Source organism: Dermacentor albipictus, chromosome 7, assembly GCF_038994185.2.
Source record: "Dermacentor albipictus isolate Rhodes 1998 colony chromosome 7, USDA_Dalb.pri_finalv2, whole genome shotgun sequence".
NCBI lineage: Eukaryota > Metazoa > Arthropoda > Arachnida > Ixodida > Ixodidae > Dermacentor > Dermacentor albipictus.
In genome coordinates this window covers 10,641,954-10,668,796 of record NC_091827.1, presented here as the reverse complement: position 1 = coordinate 10,668,796, position 26,843 = coordinate 10,641,954, and the positions used below count along the sequence as shown (strand labels likewise).

The 26,843-nt window shown below is 46.2% G+C and overlaps 1 protein-coding gene, 1 long non-coding RNA gene and 1 other non-coding gene across 8 annotated transcripts; all 3 read left to right on the top strand.

Annotated features, from left to right (window-relative positions):
• The first annotated feature begins 5,655 nt into the window (after positions 1–5,655).
• LOC135904448 (uncharacterized) lies at positions 5,656–7,006 on the top strand. Its single transcript, XR_010565118.1, has 2 exons — positions 5,656–5,951; positions 6,734–7,006. It is a non-coding gene; the product is annotated as an uncharacterized lncRNA (long non-coding RNA).
• Positions 7,007–7,658: 652 nt separating this feature from the next.
• Positions 7,659–26,534, top strand: LOC135904447 (uncharacterized). 6 transcript variants are annotated; one of them, XM_065435255.1, is made up of 12 exons: positions 7,659–7,792; positions 8,086–8,124; positions 8,307–8,358; positions 8,541–8,663; positions 14,173–14,215; positions 16,608–16,652; positions 16,751–16,780; positions 18,333–18,448; positions 22,001–22,030; positions 22,944–22,988; positions 23,937–24,009; positions 26,255–26,530. In XM_065435255.1, exons 2-12 carry the CDS (start codon positions 8,104–8,106, stop codon positions 26,349–26,351), a joined length of 675 nt encoding a protein of 224 aa, XP_065291327.1. In that variant the 5' UTR covers positions 7,659–7,792; positions 8,086–8,103; the 3' UTR covers positions 26,352–26,530. The 6 variants fall into 6 exon arrangements, with proteins under 6 accessions (XP_065291327.1, XP_065291330.1, XP_065291329.1 ...); XM_065435258.1 differs by having other exon boundaries at positions 23,937–23,996; positions 26,255–26,517; XM_065435257.1 differs by lacking the exon at positions 22,944–22,988 and having other exon boundaries at positions 26,255–26,534.
• Positions 8,395–8,463, top strand: LOC135904470 (small nucleolar RNA SNORD57). The gene has a single exon (XR_010565125.1). It is a non-coding gene; the product is annotated as a small nucleolar RNA SNORD57 (small nucleolar RNA).
• Positions 26,535–26,843: the final 309 nt, after the last annotated feature.

The following is a 26,843-nucleotide window of genomic DNA, read 5'->3' as shown; positions in this document are numbered from 1 at the left end:
TGCTCATAGTCAATGCCTCCTTTACTAGATGCCCGCCGCGTTGCTTGCTTTCCCATTGTGGCGGCAGTTCCCTTAGTTGAAGTTAGTTCAACATAAATTCCGTGATGCGGCGCTCGTTGCCTTTTCAACCTTAAACTTTCGGTGGATGAGGCCTCCGAGATGGCGACAGATGCCTTGTTAATCTCGGAGGCCGCAGCACGTGATCTAGATTGTAGGCGTTCGCCATGAGAGGCGCTCGTTACCTTTTCGAGGAATTTGAACGCTGAACAAATAGCAAATATAGTCACTAGAGTGGAGGAAGAAATTGGCAAGTCGCCAAGTAAGGGGTGGGAATATGGTGAGCTTCTAAGTGTAGTAACGACAGAAATACGGAAAGAGAAACAACACGTTCATTGGAAAGGAAAAAAAGAAACCGAAAAGCTGGTGGAACAAGGAGATACGAGAAGCGATCGCCGAAAGACAGAAAGCATCTCGAGAGCACAGGCAGGCAAAGAAGGCGCAGTTGCCACAGGATGAAGTAACCGGTAAATGGGAAATATACCGGGAGAAAAAGTCTATGGTTCAAATACTGGTGCAAGCAAAATTAAAAGGTGAAAGTGAGAGTTGGTTGTCAGAAATACGTGAGAAAAAGAAGGCCGCACCTAGAATATTTTGGAATCACATAAAATTATTAGGCAGAAAATCAACAACAATACAACAACATATCCTAGACGAAGATGAAAACAGACTGGAAGGAGAAGCAGCAATAAATTACATCCAAAAAGTAACAGCCGAATCTTTCCAAGGCAAGGACGAGGTTGTATTTGAAGAGAAAAAGAGCATGAAAGAGACCCAAGGGGGAAAGGAGCTAGTGCTTACAAATTTAAACTGGAAGAAAGCGGAAGAGAAAATACCTAAGCGCACAGCCACAGGGCTAGACGAGGTTCCCGTTAGGCTGATAAATGAACTGGGACCAAAAAGTAAGGAAGCTCTCGTGAAAGCAGTTGAAAAAACTTTAAAAGATAGACGAATACCAGACAGTTGGCGACAAAGTAGAATGAATTTAATTTATAAAGGTAAGGGGGAGAAAGACAGAATTCACTCGTATAGACCGTTGACCATTACATCGGTAATATACAGGCTAGCAATGCAGGCAATCAAATTAAAGCTTCAAGCATGGGCAGAAAATAATGACATTTTGGGAGAGCTTCAGAATGGCTTTAGAATAGGTAGGCGTTTGGATGATAACTTGTTTGTTCTTACTCAGTGTATTGAAATATCAAAAGCAGAAAGCAGACCGTTGTATGTGGCCTTTTTGGACATTACAGGAGCATACGACAACGTAGACCGCAGCATTTTGTGGGATATTCTGGAAGGGGAAGGCTTAGGTAACGATTGTATACAGCTTTTGAGAGAGATTTACCTAGAAAATACTGTTTGCGTTGAATGGGAAGGGATGAGGAGCGCGGAGAAAGTTCATATCAACAAGGGACTGAGGCAGGGGTGCCCTTTATCCCCGCTGCTGTTTATGATGTACATGGTGAGGATGGAGAGGGCGCTAGAAGGAAGTAATATCGGGTTTAATCTCTCATACAAACAGGCAGGTACAGTAATAGAGCAGCAACTCCCAGGTTTATTTTATGCAGACGACATTGTGTTGCTCGCAAACAACCAAAGTGATTTGCAACGTCTGGCTAATATTTGTGGACAGGAAGGCAACAATTTAGGTTTGAAATTTAGTGTTAGAAAATCAGGTGTTATTGTATTCAATGAAAACAGTGAACAGACAGTGGAGATACAGGGCCAAGAAATACCTCGGGTAACAGAATATAAATACCTTGGTATATGGATAAACGAAGGCAACGGATATATGGAAACACAGGAAAAAACCATAACAGTCAAGGGGAAGAGAAATGCAGCCATAATGAAGCACAGAGCGCTATGGGGATACAATAGGTACGAGGTCCTCCGAGGTATGTGGAAAGGGGTAATGGTTCCAGGACTTACTTTTGCAAATGCGGTTGTTTGCTTTAAATCAGGGGTACAATCAGGACTCGACGGGAACCAAAGGTCAGTGGGTCGCCTCGCATTGGGCGCTCACGGGAAGACTACAAATGAAGCTGTGCAAGGGGATATGGGCTGGACTAGTTTTGAAGTGAGGGAAGCTCGCAGTAAAATTGAGTATGAAGAACGGCTGAGGAATATGGAGGAAAGTAAATGGGCTGGGAGAGTGTTCAGGTATCTGTACAGGCAAAACATTGATTCACAGTGGAGGAAAAGAACTAGGAAGCTTACCAGCAAGTATGCGGCCTGTGGGGTGGGCAACACAGCAACAAAGAAGGTCAAGCGGAAAGTCAGAGAGGCTGAATTAATCTCATGGGTGGCGGCAATGGAAAAGAAACCTGCCATGAGTAACTACTTAAGGGGAAAAAACGAAATTAGGAAAGAAACCATTTATGATAACTCAAAGGGAAGCTCATTACTTTTCGAAGCGAGATCGGGATGCCTTAGAACACGCACGTATAAAGCGAGATATAAGAAGGAAGAAGAAGCATGTGCTTGCTGCGGTAAAGCTAGGGAAACGACGGAGCATATTTTATTAGAATGTGAAGACATCTATCCAGCGGTCGATTTAGGCACCACTGGCCTCCTTGAAGCCCTTGGGTTCAGCGGGAGCAGTGGAAAAGCAAACAGGTCCGCAATAGACATCAGTAAGAGGCGATTGGAGGATTGGTGGAAGAAAAGTAGGGAAACGACAAAGGACGGAGACGTACAAAAGCACAGTTCGCAATAGGGTATCAGAAAATTTGGACGTGGTAGTTCATAGTGTGTTTTTTTGTTCTCATGGGTTAACCTAGGTAGGATATTAGGCAGCATAGTAGCAAGAGCTTGGTGGCGCAAGCCACCGCCCCGTTCCAAAGGGGACGCTCATAACATCCATCCATCCATCCAGGAACACCAGGCGGAATCAGGCGGAACACCTGATCAGTATCAGGCGAAACACCTGATACTTGCTTGTAAACAACTTCACCCTGCAGTTGAATCTAACGGGGAACTATTCAAAGCCTTGGGTTTTAAAGACAGTGAAAGTAGAATAGACTTTGAACAGGTAGAAATAACTAAACGGAGGCTATCTGATTGGTGGACAATATCAACGCAAAAGTAAAGGAGTAAATACATAGGTATGCATGCCTATAGAACGATTAAAGGCTAGGTGGCGCGCGTCGCCACCGCCCGATTCAAAGGGTTGAGCCACAATCATCCATCCATCCAGGAGAAGAGAAAAGGGAGAGGGCTCGGAAACGAGATTACTGGACAACACAATTCTTGTAGGAAACTCTATGGACAACACGGCAGGCATCTATTAAAGGAAGCATTGTCACAGTCCATGCCAATGCCTCCTTTACTAGATGCCTGCCGCGTCGCTGGTCTTCCCATTGGAGCGGAGGTTCCCGTAGTTCAGGGTAGTCGCGGAGAGACGGCGCTCGCAGCCGACTCCGCGTTATAAGAACTCTTATAACGCGGAGCTATAACAAAAATTAACGAAGAAGACACATGTTAAAAGAGTAGGAAGACGTATTTGAAGAAAATAGAGAATTATAATAACACACAGCACAGGTAAATAAAAATAAAAGGCAAAATAAAAAGCTGGGCATGGTGGCAACTGCCATCACCCCGTTTCAAAGGGGACGCTCCTACCTTTCATCCATTCATTATACCTGTTGCGGAGGAAGTGACGATTACTAGGCTGGCGCGTGCGCGACCAATGGCTTGACGAGAGACTACGAGTGCAGCCTCAGGGATCGCAAAAGACGGCGTTAAAATCTCGGAGGCAGTGCTGCGTGATTTAGGTTTGCAGCGTCCACCGCAGCTAGCGCTCGCAGCCCACCCGGGTGGGGACCAGCTTCTCGGCTCACGCGGCAGGCATTGGTCCATACTAAATGCAACAGCAGCGCCGCCGCATTTTTCTTATTTTTTCGATTTACGAAGCACAATGCACAAAAAACATCAATAGGATGAATTAGTTATAATATTTAAACAATACTGAGCAGTCATAGAATGTTTTGAAGCAAGAATGTTTTGAATTGCGTAGAAATATATTGTTGAAAAGATGGCGCAGTGTAAAATACTATTTCAGCAAAAGGCACAGTTTTTATACTCTATTTGTTTCTCGTAGCAGCGAGGACGTCACCTATGACGATTGCAACGAGTGGATGGTCTTGCCAATGCCTTTGTCTTTCCAGGCCCCGTACACTCTCAAGTTCAACAAATGGCCACAGAGGGCGAAAAATCAATCGAGGCGCGTTTCAGCGTAAGCGCGCAAGTGGAGCTACTGTAATTTGGTCGAATACTTTAATTTGTGCTTTCTCTGCTAGGGGCGCTGAACATGCTGAATTTTTTACTTTACACAAACCATTGACATAAACAATCGAGGCGTCTAAGGATGTTTTGTTACCTCAGGCAAATAGGCAGTTGATTTTTTTTAAATTTGATTGTTGAAGCTGCTTTTTAGTCATAGCGTCAAGGTTTTTGTACTTGATTAACCACCGACAGCCGATAGCCTATTGGTATCGATGTGTTTCCTGGCCGTTGGCGTTCGAATACTGCGGCGGTAAAACCGGTAAAACATTTTCGAAAGCATGCTGGTTTCGTCTGCGAGTCATTACATTGACTTGCTGTAAAGAGGTCTACTCTTGGCAAAAAATAGTGCCTCATTTTGTTTAGGCGTTGATTATCATAATGAATGCGGCGGAGGTTGAGGGAGTACGCTTGAAGGTACGTTTTTATGCCGCTGATCTCCATAACACCGTGAGTACGCAAACCGATGTCACAGAACACCCGATGCATCATTATTGTGTGTTCTCCGTCATCGCTTGTTTGCTGTACGCCTACTAATTCTTCATTTCTTCAAGTGTTGTACCCTCCTTTTGTTCTTGTTCTCTTGTGCTTCACTTACAGTATGTCGTTCCGTCAGCTGTAATGCGCATTTGCAAAACCAATACGTTTGATAAGACGCAGTGGTTATCATAATTTCACTACACATGTATTAAGCTGGCACATATGGTTCAGATACAGATGCCTGTATGCGGACTTGCACGACGTTGATGCGGGGATTAGGATAATTATGACACCCGTAAGGAAGAGGCAGCTGACGGCCGTAAGCTGTTGCGTTCTTTCGGCCAAACTACCCGGCCTGGTAGTGCTGTAAAGATGCTGTATAAAAGTGACACGCGGTGACAGGGAAATTATTATACTTAGCAGCCGACCGTACGTTTTGTAGCTTCGGTCTTCTTTCTTGTGCGTTTGTGCTACCCTTATTAATGAGCCATTTCTTGATTATGTTCTTGACTATGTAACCGCGTTTGTGTGGATGCGTAGACGTGTGCTTTCTATTTGTACTTGTAAAATGCAAATAAAATATTTTCAGGCTTACTCAATCTTTGGTGTCATGTGCGTTTATTCCAGTCGAGGCCATCGTGTCACCTGGAAACCGCATTCTGTCAGTAGCCCTACACGAAATGCAACAGCTGGAGCGCGGCGGCACAACTCGGGGTAACGGCGGCGTAATAAACGAAAAACCGCTCGGGATGCCCTTAAAAGTCAGTTCAGAGTGTGCCTTAACTCGATATGACTCAGCGCTACATAAGACGAGGCAACCTAAAGTTTGCCCGCGCGGCAGCAGCGCCGAATGCTCCCCTAGCGGACCGATGGAAGTTTCGAGGGTCGCCGCTGCGCTAGCGCGCGCCCGTGTTCTGTACGGCGGGAGCGCTCGTGCGCGTGGTTTTTGCGATGCCGAGTGCGACCTCACCAGCCAGGAAAGGCGGCACGCAATACTGATGTGTTGTTGATTGCCACAGCAGCCTCGAAAACACGAAAGGTCCTACGCCGCCCGTGAAGTTCTACATATTTCCTGGGAAGTGGTACGAGAAGGACAGACGACAAGCATGGATAGCTGCAGTGCGCCGAGTCAAGTAAGTCTCATACTTTCGCATTCGCGTGTAATATCTTGGAAGCGGAATAGTCATATGCCTCTTTTTAGTGCACGGCCGTTTGTTTACTCGTGTCGCGTTGTTGAATAGTGGTGGCATCCGCCGTTTGTTAGCGGTAAATGCATGCGTGTTGCGCCGCTAAGCTCTACGACGCGTGCTCGATTCCCAGCCACGGCGGCCGCATTTCGATAGGGGCAAAATGCAAGAAGACCCTTGTTACCGTGTGCTTTGATTTTTGTGCACGTTAAAGAACCCCCAGAGGTTAAAATTATTCCTGAGACTCCCCATTACAGCGGGCCTCATAATGATTTCGTGGTTTTGGCATGGTTTTGGCACTTCGAACCCCCGAATTTATTTGGTAGTCCTGTGCCTTCCCTCGCGATCGGCATGGGCGAGCTCAAGAGAATTATTTCCCTTTTCCAAACGCTGCAACTTAAATTACTAGTTGTGCAGGTAACGAAAAGGGCCACGCGCTACTTTTGTGTGGTAGCAGACCGTATTTAATGCAAGCCACGGTCGTCGCGTGCGTCGGGAAGCGGCAGATCGGAAAGCAGCCGCTCGAGACGTGCGCGTTATGTTTGTTGTTTGCCCATGCTTTCTAAGTATCTAAGTGTGCAAGTATCATAACTTGTAGTGGTACCACACTTGTAGAATAATATATGCACACAATCACAGGAACGTTGCCTTTGCAAAAATATTATTGGGAGTAATTTAATCCCCACAACAAATAGGCACACATACTGTTTCATTTATATGCGATGCAGATGGAAGCGGCGCCAAACAGACCATTGGCAATCACAACAGTCTTCTCAGCAGTCAGCACCACCGGGACATATGCTTTCGTACTGCAGTGACACAGCTCTTGAGCAGCAGCAAGACACGTGTGAAACAGACTCCAGAACATGCCTTCGTGAAGTGACGGAACCGTCAAGAAGCAGCCCAATGGATCTGCAGTCATCGAGTAGTATGACAACAGAAGTTCCTGCTGCCAGTGTGACTTATGTTGTAATTGAAATAAAAGTGGCTAAATTTCTGAACATGGTGCGTACCTCTAACTCGACGTCGTCTACGATCTTGTCGGACACCTGTGACACGCACTTAGCTTGCACTCTCACATCACCGTCCACAATTTGTTCAACGCCGTACACGTTCGGAAGCAGACGCTCCCCTATCGTGAGGTTGCCGCCACGAAAAAAAGCTGTCGGCGTCGGCAACCTTCTTGAAACCGCACGGCAATCTTTGCATCGCCGTTGCGCCAGCAGGCGATTTGCCGCCGTCGAAAAGGGAGCGCCGTGAGCACGAGCAGCGAAGAAAAGCGCGGACGGCACAACGTAAACAATGCGGAGACTGCGCCACGACGCGACCGCGCTGCTTGGCGTTTCCACATTGGGGCGCTGTTGTCAGGAGGCGCAGTAGCGCCGCCTGGCCAAGGTTTTCTCGTCTATACACATAGGCGCTACGTTTGCCACACAGCAACCAAACTGGCGGGAGCACGATCGAGGCGCAGAAGCCAGAAACCCAGTAAAACCACAGAACACCTGGTAAAGCGTGTGCAAAACCCCGTTTCCGTTTCCTGTTGTACAGCGCCACCGGTGGTCGCATACTTTAGTTCACGACGCCACCGCTACGCTTATTTCCGTAGCACTGTGGAAGGTACAGTTTCCCTTCTCTAAGTTTGTATAGGTGTTCTGTGGTCTTTCACTCTGTGATGGTCCGTTGCTGGAGTAGTTCGCATGAACGCTCCTTTCGACGTAGGGTTCGTAGCACATGTAAGGTTAATGAGGACGCATGGAAAAGTGAGCTTACATGCCTCAAGTAATAAGGTATTGTATTGCATTCTATTGTATTGCTATATAGTCCTGCCGGTGTGCTCGCAGTAACTTTTTTGTTCCAGTCGTCACTGTTCGTGTACTTGCACAGTTAAGCCTAGGCGTGTTGTGCGAGAGACCCGAGGCTGGTTGTGCTATTTCTATAAAGCCAAAAGACGTTCAAGCCCTAAAGAACTACAAGCAGATTTACAAGAAGCTCATGATGTGTTCTTTAATATTGCAAATCTGCAGATTTAAATGAAGCGTATGATGTGTTCTGTAGTATTGCAAATATTATTCTATTTCAGATCATGTGGCAAAGATGAATGCGTTTGCGACCCGACCCGGTTCGTATTGTTGCGAGCTTTAGTTCTTTCATATATATTTGTGATGACTTCAAGAAACACTCGATGATTCAGTGAGAGTAAAGTAACTGATTTAATGAGGCTGATAATCGAGCCTGAGCATTCCAATGACCGTCATCGGACAACGGAGACATTGAAAAACATTTCGCCCTCTAATCTTGTAGGTTGCAAAGTCGCGCAACTCCCCAGCTGTCACCACTATTCCAGAAGCAACAGGTATGAGACATTTCATTATAATTGAATTAATATGCACTTGTATGATGACCACCTACTACTTGATGTTCAGTGGAAGCAAAATAACTGATTTAATGAGTCTGAAAATCTCAGCTACATGTGTGTGGAAAGTTGTAAAAAAAAAAAAAAACTTTTTCACAGAACCCTTTACTTTGCTCTTTCAGGTATTGAAAGCATCGAAGTTTACGAAGCGATCTCTGCGCTTGAGAACCCCTTAAGAGGCGTTTGCATACTTAATGCAGTTGTTCGAACATGTGTGCGGATGCTATTCCATGTGGGAAACATTGGTAAGTATTATATCGTTGGTAGAAATTCAAGGACATTCAACGCTTTCGTTGTTTGATTGTAATAAAGCATTTCTTTTTTTTACGTGTTTTGCCTGTCTTCGCGGTCGCTACACGCAGCGTGTGCCTTCGGGAGCACCAGTTGCGATTACCGAGCCTCTGTGCGATGTGGGCGAATCGCTTTAATTTGCCGTGAGATCGATTTTGTGCGCGAGCATCACTCAACGCCCGGAAGTGCTTTGAAGGACTAGACAAAAGCGTGAAGCCGGTACAGGGTGTAACTACGTTACCGACACTGGTTGTCGCACGAAACGAGCGACCGACCTAATTTTGATACGTGCAAGGATATAAAGGAAGCCTGAAAGACTCGGAAATCCTTTATGCTGCCCTGTACGCCAAACAGTCAACTTCAATTATTAAAGCGTGCGTCACTTCAAACGTGGGGCGGACAACGTTGCTCGCGTGGGGTTCGACTTGTAGGCGCGATAGACATCGCATAAGGTCGCACGGCACACAGATCGGGATCGAAAGTGACCGGTCACACCGGTACTTTACAAGTAGATGCTTTTTTAGATGCTGAAATTCCGTCACGTGGCGTTCATGTTAGCGTTTGAGTCAATTGGACCTGGGAAGATAGCAATTCATGTACGTACAAGTCTTGAGAATGGCACCCTATCTCGGTCCCGCGCGCGTAGGAGTAGCAAGTCTGAAAAGGTGTAAGCACCTGCAAGATCGAAAAGTGGCTAGCCCGTCCTTGGGGCTTGTGTGCACTATAGCTCCGTGACGTCACGTACTCTGCTAGAATCTGCTCTAGGCTGTTTTAGCTGCAAACAATGATTACCTTGTATTGTAGATCAGTTGAAGACGATCTGAAATGTTGCGAGGATTTTTGTGTACGAAGAGCTCGAGCGCGAAAAAAGTATCGCCTCCGCGATTTTAGCGCGTAAATCGAAAGTGAAACAATTTGCCTTAATTTTACCCGGTGAGAACATCTCATAAAGCACATCATGCTCAAGTAACCGTGCACCGTTTCGGTGGCAAAGCACCTCTGTCGGACGAGCAATGTCTGGTATGCTACCAAGGATGTATTGCATCTAAGCGTTTCTGGCCCACACGTCACCTACACAAGACGGTTTGTCTTCCAGTTTCATCACTGCAGAATTGTGCTTTTTCATGTTGAAATTATAATCCGGAGGTGTTACGTGTGCAGTTCGTAAAAATGGCGCATCTTATGAGTGAGTTTACTCGGAATAAGCCCGTGCGTATGCGCTTACGTATATGCACGCGTTGCAGCTGATCTTGCTGTGTGGGCGCTCCCATTGCATGTCTCACAGCGTCCGATGCGAACTTACTGTGGCAAACGCAATGCAAGAGGCCCTGACACGTGCAGTGAACCCAGCGTCCTCACGCGCATGAAAGTGACGTCCGTAGGACGCGGGAAGTACGGCCACGTGAGCGGCGTCCTCGGGACGAATTCGGCACATCCGAGACATGTCCATGCTCTAGCTTTGGGTGTCCAGAGAATGTCCACTGGATGTCCTAGCGGTCACTGGGCATCTGCTGTAGAGTAATCAACCTTTTTCCACCCAGTGGAACTGGAGCAGTGGCGTAGCAACAGGGGGGGCCGTAGGCCCCGGGTGCAAGGCGCCAGTGGAGGGGGGGGGGGGGGTGTTATATACGTCTGAAGACACCCCTCTTTCCGCCGGCTATACCCGGGGTGGGGGGTGGGGGGTGAAATAAGACCTATGGGCCCCGGGTGCCAGACCACCTAGCTACGCCACTGAACTGGAGTCTTGGAAGAAGTAGAATGGCGTCCGCTTAAAATGTGGCAGCTGCTGCTTTGTATTGGTTCATGAACTGCATTGTTTGCGCAGTCATATTTCAATAAGCACCCCTTCCGAAAACTTGCGGACCTGAATGCAAAGGTGCAGTAAGTACATGCAACGAGAAACCAGTTACCGCCTCCTGCTGGCTTCGATTCGAAGGTCAGGTGGCGTGGAGCTCGCTGTACTTGAACGCATACTTTTTCGGATCAGATTTTTAATTTATAAGCAGAAGTCGAGACAATAGAGATCGTAGCCGGCACAAATTCTGAGTGCCGCGAAACCCACGAGCAGCTAAATGTTTTTTGGCTTCAGAATGCGAAACTAAAATTCGGCTAAAATTTACGGTAAGTGAAAGTTCACGTGTCAAACTCTTGCGTGGTGGGCAGCAGATTATTTTGACCACTTTTTTTTTTCTCAACTCATCTTTAAGTGAATATTTCTTTGACTTTACCCCCACTCTGTCCCCTGTCTGCTCGCCGGTTTTATTCCCGAGTAGTACCATTGTCACGCGACCACTTTTGATCGCGATCACGCCAGATCCGGATCGAAAATTTCGACTGGCCGGGGTTGGCTCCCCCGCGCAGCTTGCCCAAAGGAGCCAATTACGACAATTTTGTAGGAAACTCTATGATTACGACCGAGTAATTGGATCCGGATCGGGCTTGATCAAGCCCAGCTGTGGCGCGCAGAGGAAAAGCACGAAGAACGTTTGCAGGACAAAGAACACAAAACCGGATAGACTCGGTCGACGTAGGGTTATTAATTGGTCGCGTGTTCGTCAAAGTTAATGAGGCGTTATTCATACATCGCTGTTTCATATTTATCTATGCATGCGTGGCTGCTCAACTGCTCCCCTTGAACTATTGCCTTACCGCTATAATTGTTCTCATTTCTGTGCTTTTGTTTTAGCGTTTTATTTCAAGACGTAGTTGTTGCAACTTATACTGTGATTTTTAAAAAAAATAGTCTGGTCACTAGTGTTTTGAACGAAAGTAAAGTAATATTTACTAAGACGGTTTCTCATATTCTTGTATGAAACTTCAAAGAAGCACCTCAAGGAACACGAACGATAGTAAAAAATTATTTTTAGTATAAGTACCGAGAGTAGGAAAAAAACGAAATATACAAAATATGTGACTGGCTCTTGGTTCCAAACTAGTGTAAGTCAGAACGTACAAAGAAATTATAATGCAGAATAATTATCGTCAATACAAGCAATAGTGATGCGCATACGATGCGGGAAAGCAGTAGCTCTGCAAATGTGAAAACGGGCAAGTTTCTATTGTGCAGGGAGCCTTTGTTCTTACTCATCGTAGAAGGCGCTTGGTTTTTTTTTTTGCGCCATTCTTTAGGCTTGCGAAGCAGTAGTTGTCCGGTCAGGGAGCACGCACAAGCCTCCTTATACTTGATCATTGCGTTCCGTCAGCTTTTTTGTGCAAGCAAGTTGACCTAGTGCGCGTTCAACTGGCGCTGGAGTCTCCACGCGCTTTGTTCACTTCCTCTACAGTACTGTGCAGTAATGTGGAGTGTAGCCGAATAGTGTACAGTAACGAATGCGGACACCTGCGCAGGAGGTGTTCAAAATGTAAGAGATTAGACAGATAGTTAAGCTTCGGTCGATGGTTGGTCTGAAATCAGACCGACCTTCGAATCGGCGTGCTCTTCTGCGAGTCGAAACCCTGCACAACGGGAAGGATTGCTAGTAATGATTTGAACACACGTTGTCGAAGTGCCCATGGTGGGGAAAAATCCCGGCCACGCCAGCCGCATATCGAAGAGGGGGGAGGGGGGGGGGTTGAATTGAGAAAACGCCCGTGTGCTTAGATTTAGGTGCACGTTAAAGAACCCCAGGTGGTCCAAATTTCCGGAGTCTCCCGCTACGGCGTGCCTCATAATCGACCGTGGTTTTGGCACGTAAAACCCCATAATATATATATATATATATATATATATATATATATATATATATATATATATATATATATATATATATATATATATATATATATTTTTTGATGATGGGAAAAATAAAGTAGCACTTTGTATCAGTCCAACACAATTGTCAAAACACGCACTCATGAACATATACCGTAGTTTGAGAAGTCGTTAAAAAAAGACTATCCGTCGGATCGGGAAATCGACAATTCCCAACAGAAGCTTCTGTGTCTTCACTGCTGCCATTTAAAGATCACGTTCCCGTGTCGACCAAAGCGCATGCAAACCGCGTCTATTAAAGAAGTGTTAGGAAAACTTGTAGGCTAGTTTCGACGATACCTCCAGTTGAAGTTTTATTTTTTCAGGCTCCCAATCGGCCAAATATTGGCAAATCTGGCAAATAGTTATAGATCAGTCGTCATTCCAGAAGGTGCATTGATTTACTAGTACAAGAATTCCAGTGAAAATGTTTAACAACGTGTAGAAACACTGCCAATCAATTTGATCGATTTCTATCAGACCCGATAGGGAGCGAGTTAAGCAGGAGGTGTAGACAACTACAAATGTTGCAAATTAGATACATCATGCGCCTTCTTGCGTAGCATATATTTAATTGAAATGATTAAAGAAAACGTCGTGTGATGCACTATGTAATTGTTTATTGCGATAGCAAATATATGGACACGCCGAGCGAATTTTCGATGTTGTTGTGGGGCTGTGCATATTATCGTGATAGTTTAAGGACCCCGTTTCGCAGAAAATATGTGCCTCTCCCCATCTCACCTCTGAAGAAGCAACCGGTAGGGCTACGAAACGTCGGGTTTTAAAATTAAAATAAATTTTGCTTGACGTTTTCTTCGCTCTTTAATTTGAAGCCTTTTAGGGTGCCATAAATTTTTGTGCACTCGCGTATGCCACGTCCACGTTACCCGCGTATAGTTGGACGCCGTCCGACAAGTTCAAGCGCAACGATAAACCCTGCAGTCAGTGCTTCGGTCTTCGGACAAAATTGCCAGTTTTTAGGTGACACAAAGACGATTCCATGCTAATTTTCTTTCTTTTTTCATCATTAATAAACTACAATATTAATAACATCTATTTATTACCATATTTCATAGAATTCACAATAACAGAGTTGAGATAAGCGAGCACCATTCTTACGATTACTTAATGTCCTAATAATATTCCTTTAACACATTCTCTTTAATTACATTTTTTTAACTTCTCTTTTCCTGCCACCCCATTCGTGGCATACCCCTCACAGTAGGTTCGCAATATCATGTTTTGAGGCAACAACAAGCACCTATCATATCCTATATGTTGTTGATCATTGTGAACGAGGCTTCCGTAGCGAAGCCGAAAGATCTTAAAAGAATTATTCATTTTTAGCACTTCTGTAGGTCCGTGTCTGTCGTTTTATTGCTTCAACATATCATGTATAGGATCAAACAACCACCCAACCTTGTCATGCATGCCTGTAAGAAGAAGAAGAACCGGACCTGGAAGTTGTATTATAGATAATTATTTTTTTCCTCTACGTAGCATGACAATCTACTGAACCGTTTCGATTTTCCCTCGCCTAAATTCTTGTAACAAAATTTTAGATTTTTACCTCCATTTTCTGAACACATAAGCAAAGTCTGCCCGACTCTTGGCCAATCCCCGCGAGTGGGTAAGCGCCAAACTCATCAAGGACATCAACATCAACATCAAGTTGTTTTGAGGCAACAACAAGTCTTCGGCTTTTTCAGGTCTACAAAGACCGCACCATGGCAGGAAGAGCAGCTCGGCCTGGTGAGAAACATAGCGCTTACACGTGCATGTAACGCTGTGCGATGCCTCTGGGACCGTGCAGGTGGTCTGCGCTGCGGACTGGAGAGTGTATACAGACCACTTTTCGTTTTGTGCCATAGCTGCTGTACAGCAAACTTGGCCTTGGAGGAGGAGAGCACGATCGCTTCCAGGCCTCGTAATGGTCCGTTGTCCCATGACATCGGTGGCATTGAAAGTGAAGTCGTTCGTTCGTCCATTCGGCAGTTCTTGGCAGTTGCGGCAAATCCACCAATTGAAAGAGTAATAATAATAAAATTGCGGTAGCCTATGACTCGGGAAGCGATTTGCAATAGAAATTACATGGACAGTGCTGGCAAATTTGCGCTGGTGCTGTCATGTTCCCTATATGAAGTACAGTATCGCGTCCGCGCGGCGTACGCTGTGGCTGCGAGGGTGAGCCGAGAAGGTTATTAAAGTGGTTATGGCTTGACGCACGCTATCTTCCCGCGCACCCAATGCTGGAGGTCACGTGATCGAGCGCGATCTAGAGGACGTGCAGGGCACGCGCCTCTCTAAGTCAGACGTGGCCGCGCGGCTAAGCGCACACGTGGCCTACGTGCCGCGTCCTGTAGGCAACCTGCGGCGGATGTAAAGGCCACGAGCGAGCCAAGATGGCTGTTGGCTTCGTGCTCGCCGTGTTCCCGGCGCGCCTTGTGTTGAAGGTGGCGCCATCTCAACTCGGCGAGTCGCGGTGCTGCAAGAGGCGTGCAGCAACTAGAAGCGGTCGCGGGCGCTCTTTGTGGCAGCGGGGCTTCGCGATCATCGAGTGGAATCTGTTCACGTTTGCATGTGCGCGCTTGGCACTGTGTTTGTTAATTAGTAAGCGAATGTTTACTGCAATTTATACGGCCGATAAAACTACGAAGCTTAACTCAAGATAGCTATCTATACCAATCTGCTATAACTAGCAATGCCTCGCCTTCCGGGCGAAACTGTGACTTTTTTTTTTCGCAACAATTGCACCTTATCTTTATAGGTAAGTCAGTCATGAGAGCTTGCGTCATAAAAATTGTATTCAATTTGAGATTATTTGTGTGTGTGCGTGTTTTAAATGTGTCACATCTGGGGGAGGGGGAGGGAGGAGGAGGTCGAGGTGTCTTTGCCTCATCAAAAGTGCGTACAAGTTGGTACGGTGCGTTTGATGTGCATTGGTGAAAAAAAAGAGAACGCACTTTAAAATTTGAATTTCTCCACCTGCTCGCCCAAGAACTGCTTTTCCGTGCCTTTCCGCTTGGCCGTGTTGGTATGCATCGCCGCTGTCGGCTGGAAATTGCGCTGCCTCCTTGGGAGGAGAGGCTATGAAGAAGAAGGAAGAGAGAGAGAGAGGACATATAGCATGGGGCAGGAATAGAACTATTTAAACTTCTAAAAAATGCAATGAAATAAAAAGATTTTTGCAGAATTTAGCTGCTGCTGATTGTCAATGCACGCTATATAACGCGTTTAAAAGTTAGAGAGGTGACAGCTGCGTGTGCGCGCCACGGGTGGCCCTTAACACATTCATTTCTCAAAGTGACGTTGCAATAACTCTAGAACAACAAGGGGAGGGGCCAAAGTCGCACTTTGAAACGTCTGGCGCGAGCGTCATGTGCCAGGTTCTCGCATCTTTCTTCGTGACGGCGCTTTGAGACGCTGTGATACACACATACATATATATATATATACATATATGCTGCACTACATTCGCTATCGGCACATATTTTTCCTCAGACAGATGCCTACAAATTGGGCGAAGTCAGTCTACATAACGTTATGGCATTAAAATAATAGGCGACTATGAAGAAGAAAAAGTAACACATAATTGTACTCCGACGAAGTCGCACACCGGAACTGTTCAGTTCGCGTGTGATCTAGCATGTCTGAAAAAAAAAAAAAACCGTCTTCTTTTGATGCCGTTAGATACTCCGAAATGAATTAACCCACCAAGAAGCTGCAATGGTCGAAAGGGTATCCCGCTTTGATGTTCAAGATGCTCAACTTTGGGGCGGTCCACATAAGCGTGTGAAGGAAAGGCCGCTGTCCTAGCGCGAGGCTTGCACGGGATAATAACACGTACCCGCAAAAGCCGAGGCAATGTTAGCTACGTTGACGTGAAGCCAAAAAGATCGTCGGCTGGAGTCGATTTATCAGGGCCGAAGTTCGGTCTTCGGGTTTATGCAAACGCAAGATGAGCTAGCGTCGAGGCGAGTTGTGTCAAACCGTGCCTACAAGTGGCAGGTTGACTTCGCCAATCTGCTTGGCGAGATGCATGTAAACGTGGTCCGTTCGGGCCAGTCGACTCAACACGACTTTTGACTCCACCTGCTTGCGTCGAGCTCATCTGAACGAAGCTTCTTTTGCGATATTTCACAAGGAGATGTTTCTCTTCCCTGTTCGCAGCGGGTGCGCCAGAAGCTCAGTAAGTGTTTTAACTTTATATACCAGTGAACTGGACTTCTTTTTGAAACTCCTCCTGCCCGTTCATCGCTGACTTCACGTTGTTTTACTCTTCTGTAGAACCTCGGAGACAGCTCTCGAAGACTTGCTGTAAGTCCATTTACGCCGCATACTTGTGAGCGTGTGTGGCCCGTATTCGCGACTCAGTTTGTAATTATCTGCCGGGTGTCCCGCGTGACTTGAGCCAAACCTTAAAAATATGCAAAATATGCAACAGAACCAAGGCAATGCTGTTTGCCATCGTTCGGAGATACTCATTATCTTTTTGCATTCCGCCTAATTACATAATTAGTCTTAATTAATCAACTTCTCAAATATTGTAGTTAGATTAGAAGTGTCGATGAGAAGGTTGTAGAGCAACACGAAAAACTCCCTATGCAGCTTTCTGTTGCTCGACACGTGCTACATAAGTGTTTTTCAAAGCATGAAAGTATCTTCAAGGGGAGTATGGTAGCGCGATTCAAAGACGGGACAAGAGAAGACACAAAGGGACACACACAGCGCTGTGTGTGTCCCTTTGCGTCTTCTCTTGTCCCGTCTTTGAATCGCGCTACCATACTCCCCTTGAAGATGCATTACCAACAAGCCCACATTGCAACCCGCATGAAAGAAGCCCGCGAATACACGAAAAATTGCCACGCGACCATGGCCGCTCGGGGCAGTTTGCGTGTATTTGCAGGCTTGTCTCATGATTGAAAAAAAAAAAAATACGTAGCACGTAATAAGCAACAGAAAACTGTACCCGGAATTTTTCACGTTGCTCTCTATATTATATGAGCGAGGAATGAAGCCTAGAGTTGGTCCTGAAACATCGTGTGTAATCAACCTCAGTTTTTCGTTGGAGGAGTTGATCATTTTGACTGACCTTACCGAAAAGGCAGATAATTCTTTTTATAAGACGAGAGTTCAAAGAATGAAAATGTGGAAGGCAGCGTCAGCGCCTTGACTGAAGTATAGTCATAGCGCTCAAAGGAACGCTAAATGAGAAACGCTTAACCTGTTCGGACTGACAAAAACGTATCATTCCAAAACTGTCAGCAACTAATGCGAAACTAACGGCTACACGATCTATAATAAAGGCTATGCAACTTAACGAGATGTGTCTTCAATCACCTTCAACGTTCAAAAATACAATCCTAAACAAGCAATCAAATGACATATTCATAGCATCGGGTCGCTCAGCATTTATTGGGTTCGTTGCCTGGTCGTTGACTTTGGACTTTTATTCAGTTTGCATTGGGGGATCGTTGCCTGGTCGTTGACTTTGGACTTTTATTCAGTTTTCATTGGGGAAAGCTTCACGTTCAACCACTTTCCTTTAAGAAAGGGGCTTCGATTTTTTTTTTTGGAGTGCAGGAGTTTTCATGCAAGATGTTATAGAAGCGGGTATAATGATGTTTCTTTTTCCTTAATGTTTATTTTTCTTCGTTCTCCCCTGTATATTCTTTCGTGTCTGTGGCCTGATTAAATGGTGAACGCGAGCGCAGTGTTCGTGTCTTTGTTTTCTTCGCCCTATCTGCGCCCTAATGGTGTTAACGTTCAAGAATGCGACTATATAGACATATTTAACAATCGCTGCGCATCGCACGCGGTTGGTTGAGTGTATAGACGTGGTGCCGCAGCCTCCTGCTGTAAAACGCAGCACCCGCGACTCTTCCCGCATGCTCCACCCGATGCTGCACCTGGCTTTCGGCTGCACCTGCCTGCTGGGGCTCGTCGTGGCCTTCGCCGTCGGCATCGTCCTCCTCATCGTGAAGGGTGAGAGTGATCGCCACGGTTAAAAGTACGTGCACCGAGCTACAGTCGCCTTTGAACGCTCTGGCGGCGCACTTAGTTGACCATCGACTAAGCGTGCGTTCTCACAACACCTTCGAAGGAAGGAAGTACTTAGGCATGATGACAGAGCTTTGCCTAAAGGGAGCGCCCGTCTTGACTTCTGGAAAGACTGACAAGGACGCGTCGACAACCAGCGGTCAGAAAATGCAATCCCAACCACTCGCGATCGATACGGGTGCGAGTTCCACTGGCATGCACTCGTGGCCCGGTTTCGGCTCCCTTGACAAACTCTGCACGAAGTAATTCGTCCGGGCTGGTCGGAATGTGTGGTGCTAGGAACAGATTCGACTGGTCGTTCAGATTGAGTGATTGATTGATTGATTGATTGATTGACTGTAAACATCTTTATTTGCTGAATATTCGTAGAATTCGTGGGTGGGCCGCCTAGTCCGGTAGTCCATGGTTATTGCTGCTGCGCTGGCCCTACCCACCAGCCAGTGCTGACGGTCAGGATCATCGCTGAGCAAAATAGCCTCCCACTGCTCTTCTGAGGGAATTGGAATGGGGTCAACTATGGGATTAAATTGGCATGCCCACACCATGTGGTAGAGGTTAGCTCTACCATCTGAGCCCCTATTTAAAAAACTTCGGGTAATTAAAGTCAGTGATATGTTTAACTACCGTCTTGCTCTTGGATACCAAAAAGAAACGAAACAGAACTTAAGCCTCGTTTCATCTCTGGCTAGATTAAAACACAACATATCATGTTGCAACACCAGGTCCCCGGAATACTGGCATGTGCCGCATGTGCGTTCAACCTATGGAAACCAAATGACTTGTTACACTCTCCCCATTCTGCTGAATAATCTCAAATTTGCGTCCATCGATGTACCTAATTGTTCTGGCAGAGAACTGTATAATTTCTATCGTCCCAAGAGTTGGGTTTAATCATGTACCTAATCCTTTTTCCTTTTTAAGAGTTTTGTGTATCTGTATATCTATATTGTTTGTTTTTCCCGAGCTGTTTCATGTACGAAGCAAATCGTTTAAGTGAGATCTATGTACTACATGCCATTACTCTCTTTCCTTTCTCCCTTTTCGTTGTTCCTCTTTCCTTTCTATTTCTTCTTTTTTTTTTCTCGTTCCTTACTGTCTGTTGCCTTTTGGACCTTCTGGTTATTAGGACCAGTCAGGCTGCTTTTGCAGCAACTTTTTTCCTAATGCCTTGACACTTTGTACCACTTGTTTTTATGTATAAAGGTATTATTATTATTATTATTATTATTATTATTATTATTATTATTATTATTATTATTATTATTATTATTATTATTATTATTATTATTATTATTATTATTATTATTACCTTTCCACAGTGTGGGCATGTTGGGTATATATTGGTTTGTAGTCTCCGAAGGGTGTTCTCTTCTAACTCATTGAGTGATGTATGTGGTGTTGGGTACTCCTTCCTGGCTGTTCTGCATGGTGCGAGATTGTCAGCATACACTGCTAAAGCAGCTAGGTCGCAGCACCCTTCAAGGTCATCAGGGGGAGACGCCCGGTACAGAAGAGCTCGGGCACGCCTGTGAGCGGTTTCGTTTCCTCCTGGTAGTTCCAGGTGACCGGGAAACCAGATGACTGAGGCTTGGCTGGGTGGATGCTTAATCAGCAATGACAACCGTGACGTGAATTAATCCATTATTGAAGTTGCGACAGGCGTTCTGGGAGTCAGTGAGCACTTCGGCGTTGGGGTTAGATGCTATAGCTAATGCAACAGCTGCTTCCTCTGCGTGAGTGGGGTTGGAAGTCTTCATCGAGGCGCAGTTCACCATCGATCCTGGAGGCGTTGAGACCACAATAGTCGTCACTCCATTCTTTGGTCCTGCGGCATCCACGTAACGGGTGTTAGGTTGCTCGTCCCATTTCTTCTGCAGGGCTTCTCCTTTTGCTTTTCTCCTTTTGATGTTACATGCGGGATGCATGTTCCGCGGAATGGGCTACACGTTGATGCGTCTCCTCACATCACGTGGTACCTCCTCCCTTTGGTCTATCAGGATAGCAATAGGGGCTTGTTGGTACGGCATCTTATTTTGTTATAGCGCAAGCTTGACAAGGACAAAAGAAGGCACATCAGACACACACAGCGCCGTCTGTGTCTGATGTGCCTTCTTTTGTTGGTCTATCGTATAGGACAGATTAATATGGATCTTTTCGAGCAGATCTCTACCTGGTTTTGTGAGTGCGAGCCTATTAAGATGTGAGAGGCATTGTGCTTCCCACATCTCTTTGAGGGTATTATGTACTCCTAGAGCCATGGGCTCTGCAGTTGGCGTGGAGTTTGGTAGCCCGAGTGCCGTCTTATAGGCTTTCCTGATCAGTGCCTCCAACTTTTCAATTTCCGACCTGGAGAGGTTAAGGGCGCTGCGCACTCCAACTTAGAACCTCGCTCAGAGGTGCTCACCAGCTGGAGCTATGGCAGTGGGAGCGAGATTCGGCAAGGATATGGTCACGTGGCTACTCCGATTGCTATATCCACGGTTAGAAAAGAGCATTGCGCGAAGCCGGAGCACGCTCTAACTGAACCCGAACGAGTCGGCCTAATTCGCGTGATTGACACGTCAGAGCTACACGTTTTAGTGACGTCGCTCTGTAGTCAGAGCCACGGCATGAGCTAGCGCCAATCGATACAAAAGATTGTCAGTTTCGCTCAAAGTATATTGGCTGTCATAGCAAGGTTTAGCGTCTCGCTTGAACTTCTCGTGCTGTGTTCCAGGTATAGGCGGGTGTGCGCCAATATTTCTGACACACGGCTTTAACACGCCCTGTAGGACCTGTAATGACATCAGGGGCCCACTACGCTGCCCGCAGGGAGAATAAAATTGCGTCACTTTCAGATTCCATTCCATTCCTTCCATTCCATCTTCACCGAGTGGAATTGTTGCCCGGGGTCACGATTTTCGTTTTCGTTCAGCATCGCGGAAATGTTCTTCTTTGGTGGTCGTTCCGCGCCGGCGCCGTTTACATTCTCGTTGCTGTTCCCTCCGGTGCTCCTCGTACGCATGTTGTTCTTCGGGTGTCCGAACTATATGTGTCTCTCCTGCTTATATACTGCGATAATCTTGACTTACGCTATTGTTCACAGCGAGCGTTCTTATCGTGTTCCGCATTTTGACATCTGCGCCGCCGCACTGCACCCGTATGTGTTTGTTAGAAATCGCCAAGTCCGTTTCTGTTTCCGGACGCCGAAAAAACTGCGGAAGGTTTGTCATATACAGCTTTCGCTGTAAAAATATATTATGTATGCTGTCAATCTAATACCTCAGTACGTGGACCTAACAACGCTTTCGACGCCAGTTAGCAGTCTGATGGCTCTCATCGACGTATTTACGCACGAGTGCATATAGCCTGAAATCGGAAGTGGGGAATATATATGACGACGACGAAAGGAAAGTTTGTGCTCTGTGGCATAAAGTGCATCATCATGACAACGCGGCATACCACTGATACACCGTTCTCCTGTCTTTTCTCCTTCAGCCGCGAGAGCCCGACCGCCTAACGTCACAGGTACGTTACGCAAGTTCCGCCGCCTGTGCGCGGAATTCGTGCGTATCGACGTATCGCGTTTTCCTTTTGTTTCGGAGAACCACATGATTTGCATGACGCCGTTAATTACGTATTACATGCACCATCCCTACACACCGACACGCTTCCGTACGTAGTCCAGTAATTACGCATGCTTTCCGCAACATTCCTTGCGGAATTGACGCTATAGGGATTCCGTGCCAGTTCCGCATCTTTTCGGAAAGACATAGTGCGGAAAGCATGGGAAATTTGGGACGCGGAACGCTTTGCAAGGAACAAGCTGCATTAGTTACGTGCGGTGCTGCCAACTCTAGCTATTTTTCCCATCTACACGTACTTGAAGTTTGCGCTTTTGGAGGGAGAATGAAACGTGCTGCATACAAGACGCTTCTAATAACGCTTCAACCCTGGAACACGCACCAGTTGGCCCAAGTTTCTTCTTTGATTTTTATTTGAGCTTGCGAAGGCTCCGGAACTTGACAGCCGTTTTCACCATAGTAGGCTATACGTCAGTCATAGACGGCACGCATGACCTAGTTGGACTACGGGAGTTTAGCATGGGTTAATTTCAATGGGCCAGTTGGCTTGGCTTGTCTCTGACGCATGGTGCAACTCTATCGTTGCGGTGCAAAACTGAGGACAGGATGTGATGGATTGAGACGCATGACAAATGTGAGTTAATATGAGTTACATGCACGCAGCAATGACCTCATTAGCTTCACTGGTGTCATAACACAGAGAGCTCTAGCTATAGCACATGCCTTCGCGGCTGTATCGAGAATCGCAAGACATGTGAGCGTTGTTTTCTCGCAGAAAGGATCAAACGTAACTAACTCTTTCCTCGTTTCTTCGTTCCTCCTCTTTCCTTTTATTTTCTCCACTTCGCTTCTGTCAGAGGCATCCGGTGTGATAGACAAGTACAGCATCAATCTTGTTTCCAGTAAGTGCGTGAATTACGCAATCGTAAGCACTACCTGAGCGAACTATTTGACACAATTATCGGTCGTTTTCAAGCACTTGACATTGTTACTGATATTGTTACACTGACATTGTTACTAATTGCTCAGCGGTAATCCGAAGTCAAGATATCTATACTTGAATAATAAAAAATAGTGATAATAAAAAAGGAAGCCAACTAGGGTAAAGTCTAGTGAATCCCAGGCTGGCCTTGACAAAACTATAACTACTTGATTAGGCTGTATGCACCCTAAACTTGCTCAGTATAAGGTATGTTAATGGTTCCCCGGATCAATGTTAGAGCGCAGCTCCTAGGCGCCATTTCCTGCGGCGAGCGTGGCGGTGCCGGCGTAAGCGAGCGAGTGAGCACAGTGAATGACGAAGGCGAGCGCGGAGCGCGGCGGGGGAGGAAAGACACGAAGAGGAAAGCGGAGGAGGAGGGTATGGCGAAAGCGTGAGAAGAAAAGCGTAGCACGGCGACGATGGCCTAGAGATGGCGCTGGAGTGCGCGCGTCGCCTGGGAAGTCCCGTCAGCGGCGGCGGCTGTGCATCGGGCCCACGCGTCACCCACGCGCTGCCTCTCGCGATCTCCAGTTTAGCGAGGCAGTTGCGCCACACTTCGCTCCGTTTGCAACGTGCCGCACGAGATATACTTCCCGCGCCAGACAATATAACGCGAAATGAAAACACGTATAGAGCTGCGCTCAAATTTCGTATTAGGAATTATCGTAATCGTTGATGATATTTTTTTAGAACCTAGAGTTCTGTAACGCGCATACTACATGATCTATCTATCTATCTATCTATCTATCTATCTATCTATCTATCTATCTATCTATCTATCTATCTATCTATCTATCTATCTATCTATCTATCTATCTATCTATCTATCTATCTATCTATCTAATCTTATTTCATCCCTCGTGCACAGCGCCGGGTGAACAGGAGTTGCGGGAGGCCGCCGACAAGAGCGACTACGCGTGGCCCTTCGGTGAGCAGCTGTCGTAAGCTCCTCTCACTATCATAGCTGGGAAAAAGTAACAGTCACTTTAGCACACGCCAAAGAGGGTGAAGGCGAAAGCCTGCGCGCTCAAGAGACATCCATTAAGTTACTTGACATTCTCATTCGAATGCGCTGTTACTTCGTATTACTTTTCTACCACCAAAACACTGCAGTGTCTCAGCAAAGTTATCGTCCGTGAGCAAACGCGCGTATATAAATGTGTGATCCGTTCGTAGCTTGCAGTTTCTGCATGGCCTCCACGCTTTTATTTAAATCCGCACATATGCCGTATATAGCATGCTCAAGAAAAAGTGAGTGAGTGAGTGAGTGAGTGAGTGAGTGAGTGAGTGAGTGAGTGAGTGAGTGAGTGAGTGAGTGAGTGAGTGAGTGAGTGAGGAGGGAAGGAAGGAAGGAAGGAAATAAATGAATTGAACGAACGAACGAATGAATGAATGAATGAATGAATGAATGAATGAATGAATGAATGAATGAATGAATTGTTTATTATTCCAAAGCTGTTTCTATATGGCGAAAAAGAAAAAGAGCTTGTCACCGCGTCTTTATCCGTTGCGCTCAGAATGGGAAATGTGAATCGTTGTAGCACATTTTTATAAATGCGAGTACGCATGCGCGACATCCAGCCATGCCCTTGCGTAGCTTCCCGTATGTGCCACCATACAGCTTCGTGGGTGCCCGCAGGGTCCTTCTGGATATTTTGCTGGTGGATTTATTTGGGAATTTATTCGGGAATTCCGAGAATCGCGAACCACTTGCCGCATCGACAGGATGCGGCAGCTTTTCCTGCGCGTGTATTTTAACCTACTTTCAGTGTGATACAAGGTTGCCAAGAGCTGCAATAGTGTTCTAATTTTTTTTGGTGTGTGTGTGTATGTGCACGAAATCCTGCTTTGACATCCTTCCTTTCGGCTCCACGAAGAATTTCTCGCGGTGTGCACGCATTGGGGTTGTTGCAGTCAGGCATATATAGTATAGTGTCAGCATCTGTGGCTTCTGTGGCATTGCATTCTGGGACTGAATGCTCCAGTACTCGGGTACGGAAGACATGCTAAGGGAGTCCAAACCCAAGCATTTTCAGAGGGTTGTACACGTTGGATAAAGGACGACAAACACGCAAGCTCAAGCTGCAGTATTGCAGTATAGCTGCATCAAATAACACCAGGTATACAGCATCCGTTTGTTCGGCATGCACCCCCCCCCCCTCCCCGTCCCCGCTTTCTTTCTTTCTTTTTTGCTACGTGATGATTCCGCCAAATTCTCCGAATAAAAAAAGATATAGGCAGATCCCTATCCCTGTGGAAATCTGTGTCCAGGAAGCTTTCGTGAGCCATGGCTGTATAGGCGAAATCGCGCATCGATCACGACGAGAGACGTGACGCGCGTTTCAGGGACGAAAGCCACGTCCCTCAGCAACCATGTATACAGTAGAAGTTCGAGCACACCATATAGGCCATAGTGGACCTTACGAGGATGCGAAACTTTCATTAGGCGTTACAGCGTGTTTTATCATACGACACGACGTGCTCGAGCTTGAAGAAACGCGCCAACTTGGGCGAAGGCCGTGTTCCAAAACTTCTAGCTTCATCGTCAGCTGGAAGATTCTCCGCAGAGCTCGTTTGTCTCGTTCCATTTAAAAGAAAGAAAAATTAATTTCTGTAGTATAAGTTTTATTTAGGTCGTCAGTATGTTCGAACATTTTTTGAGAATAGCAAAATTGAAAGAAAGAAAACACGAAATTGTCCCCTTTACAAGTACGCAATAACTCAGTAATAAAACGCGACTATCGCAGTGCTTAGAGAACTGCACTGTCTGTTTTTGGTGCAGAGTTGCGGATTTGTAAGCTTCGTACTTCTTTTTTTTTTACTTACCAAGTTTCGCGAACCTCCGTAAAAAAAAACATGCAAAGTCCTGAATTCTGCTTCATAGTTATCATAATTTAGCTTTCTCTCTCCAACACAACAAGCTTCATTCAAATCGGTCAAGAGGCTGCCTCGCAAAAACATTTCTGCGTTTTTACATGCGGGTGCCATATGGGGGGCATCTGAGTTGACACCGAACTAAAGCTTCCTCTTAATGCAAATAAAGTCGGTAAGCTATAACTAGAGAATTAAGTGAAGGAGGAAGTATTTCTTGCAATATAACGTCGCTCCCGTCCCCTCTTCTTTTTTCCTTCTCTCTTTCTTGGTGACAACGCCGGACAATTTCGCGAACTGGGGCCACCTGCTCAGAAAAACTGATCAACCTCACGGCGAATGGCTGAACACGGCGCCGCCTCCTGGAGTGCCGCGGCGACGCATCCCTGAAGCGTTGTTGGGCGCCGACTAATAGTTTGCGTGGTTTTGCGCGCACTAGAGCTCATTATTGCATCAAATTAAATATATTTAAAAAAAGGCGCGTGTGTCATGACGCGAAGCTGCGCAGAAAAGCTGGTGACGACATAGCTCCCGAGGACTACGTCAGCACGTGACAGCTCCGCATATTCACTGTAAACCGATTTGCACCCTTAACGGTACTTGCTCTCTGTGTGCGTAACTCGTACCCTTGTACTCTTTACGGTTGTAAGGATATATAAGCTAAAGATGGATTTGCATTCACGAGGGTGCAAATCGGTTCATATATTGAAGTCTGCACTGCGCATGTTGAAGAGATAATTGTATATATGAACGAGAAGAAAGGAAACCGAGGGGCCTCATGTGTACATATATATGACGCGTAGGCTTTCGTCAAGCCTATTAAAGGATTTTTGTATTGGGGGCAAGCTCCACCACTGCAAAAGCTGGCGCCACCGTCTGCGTGACGTGACATGAGGGATAACGT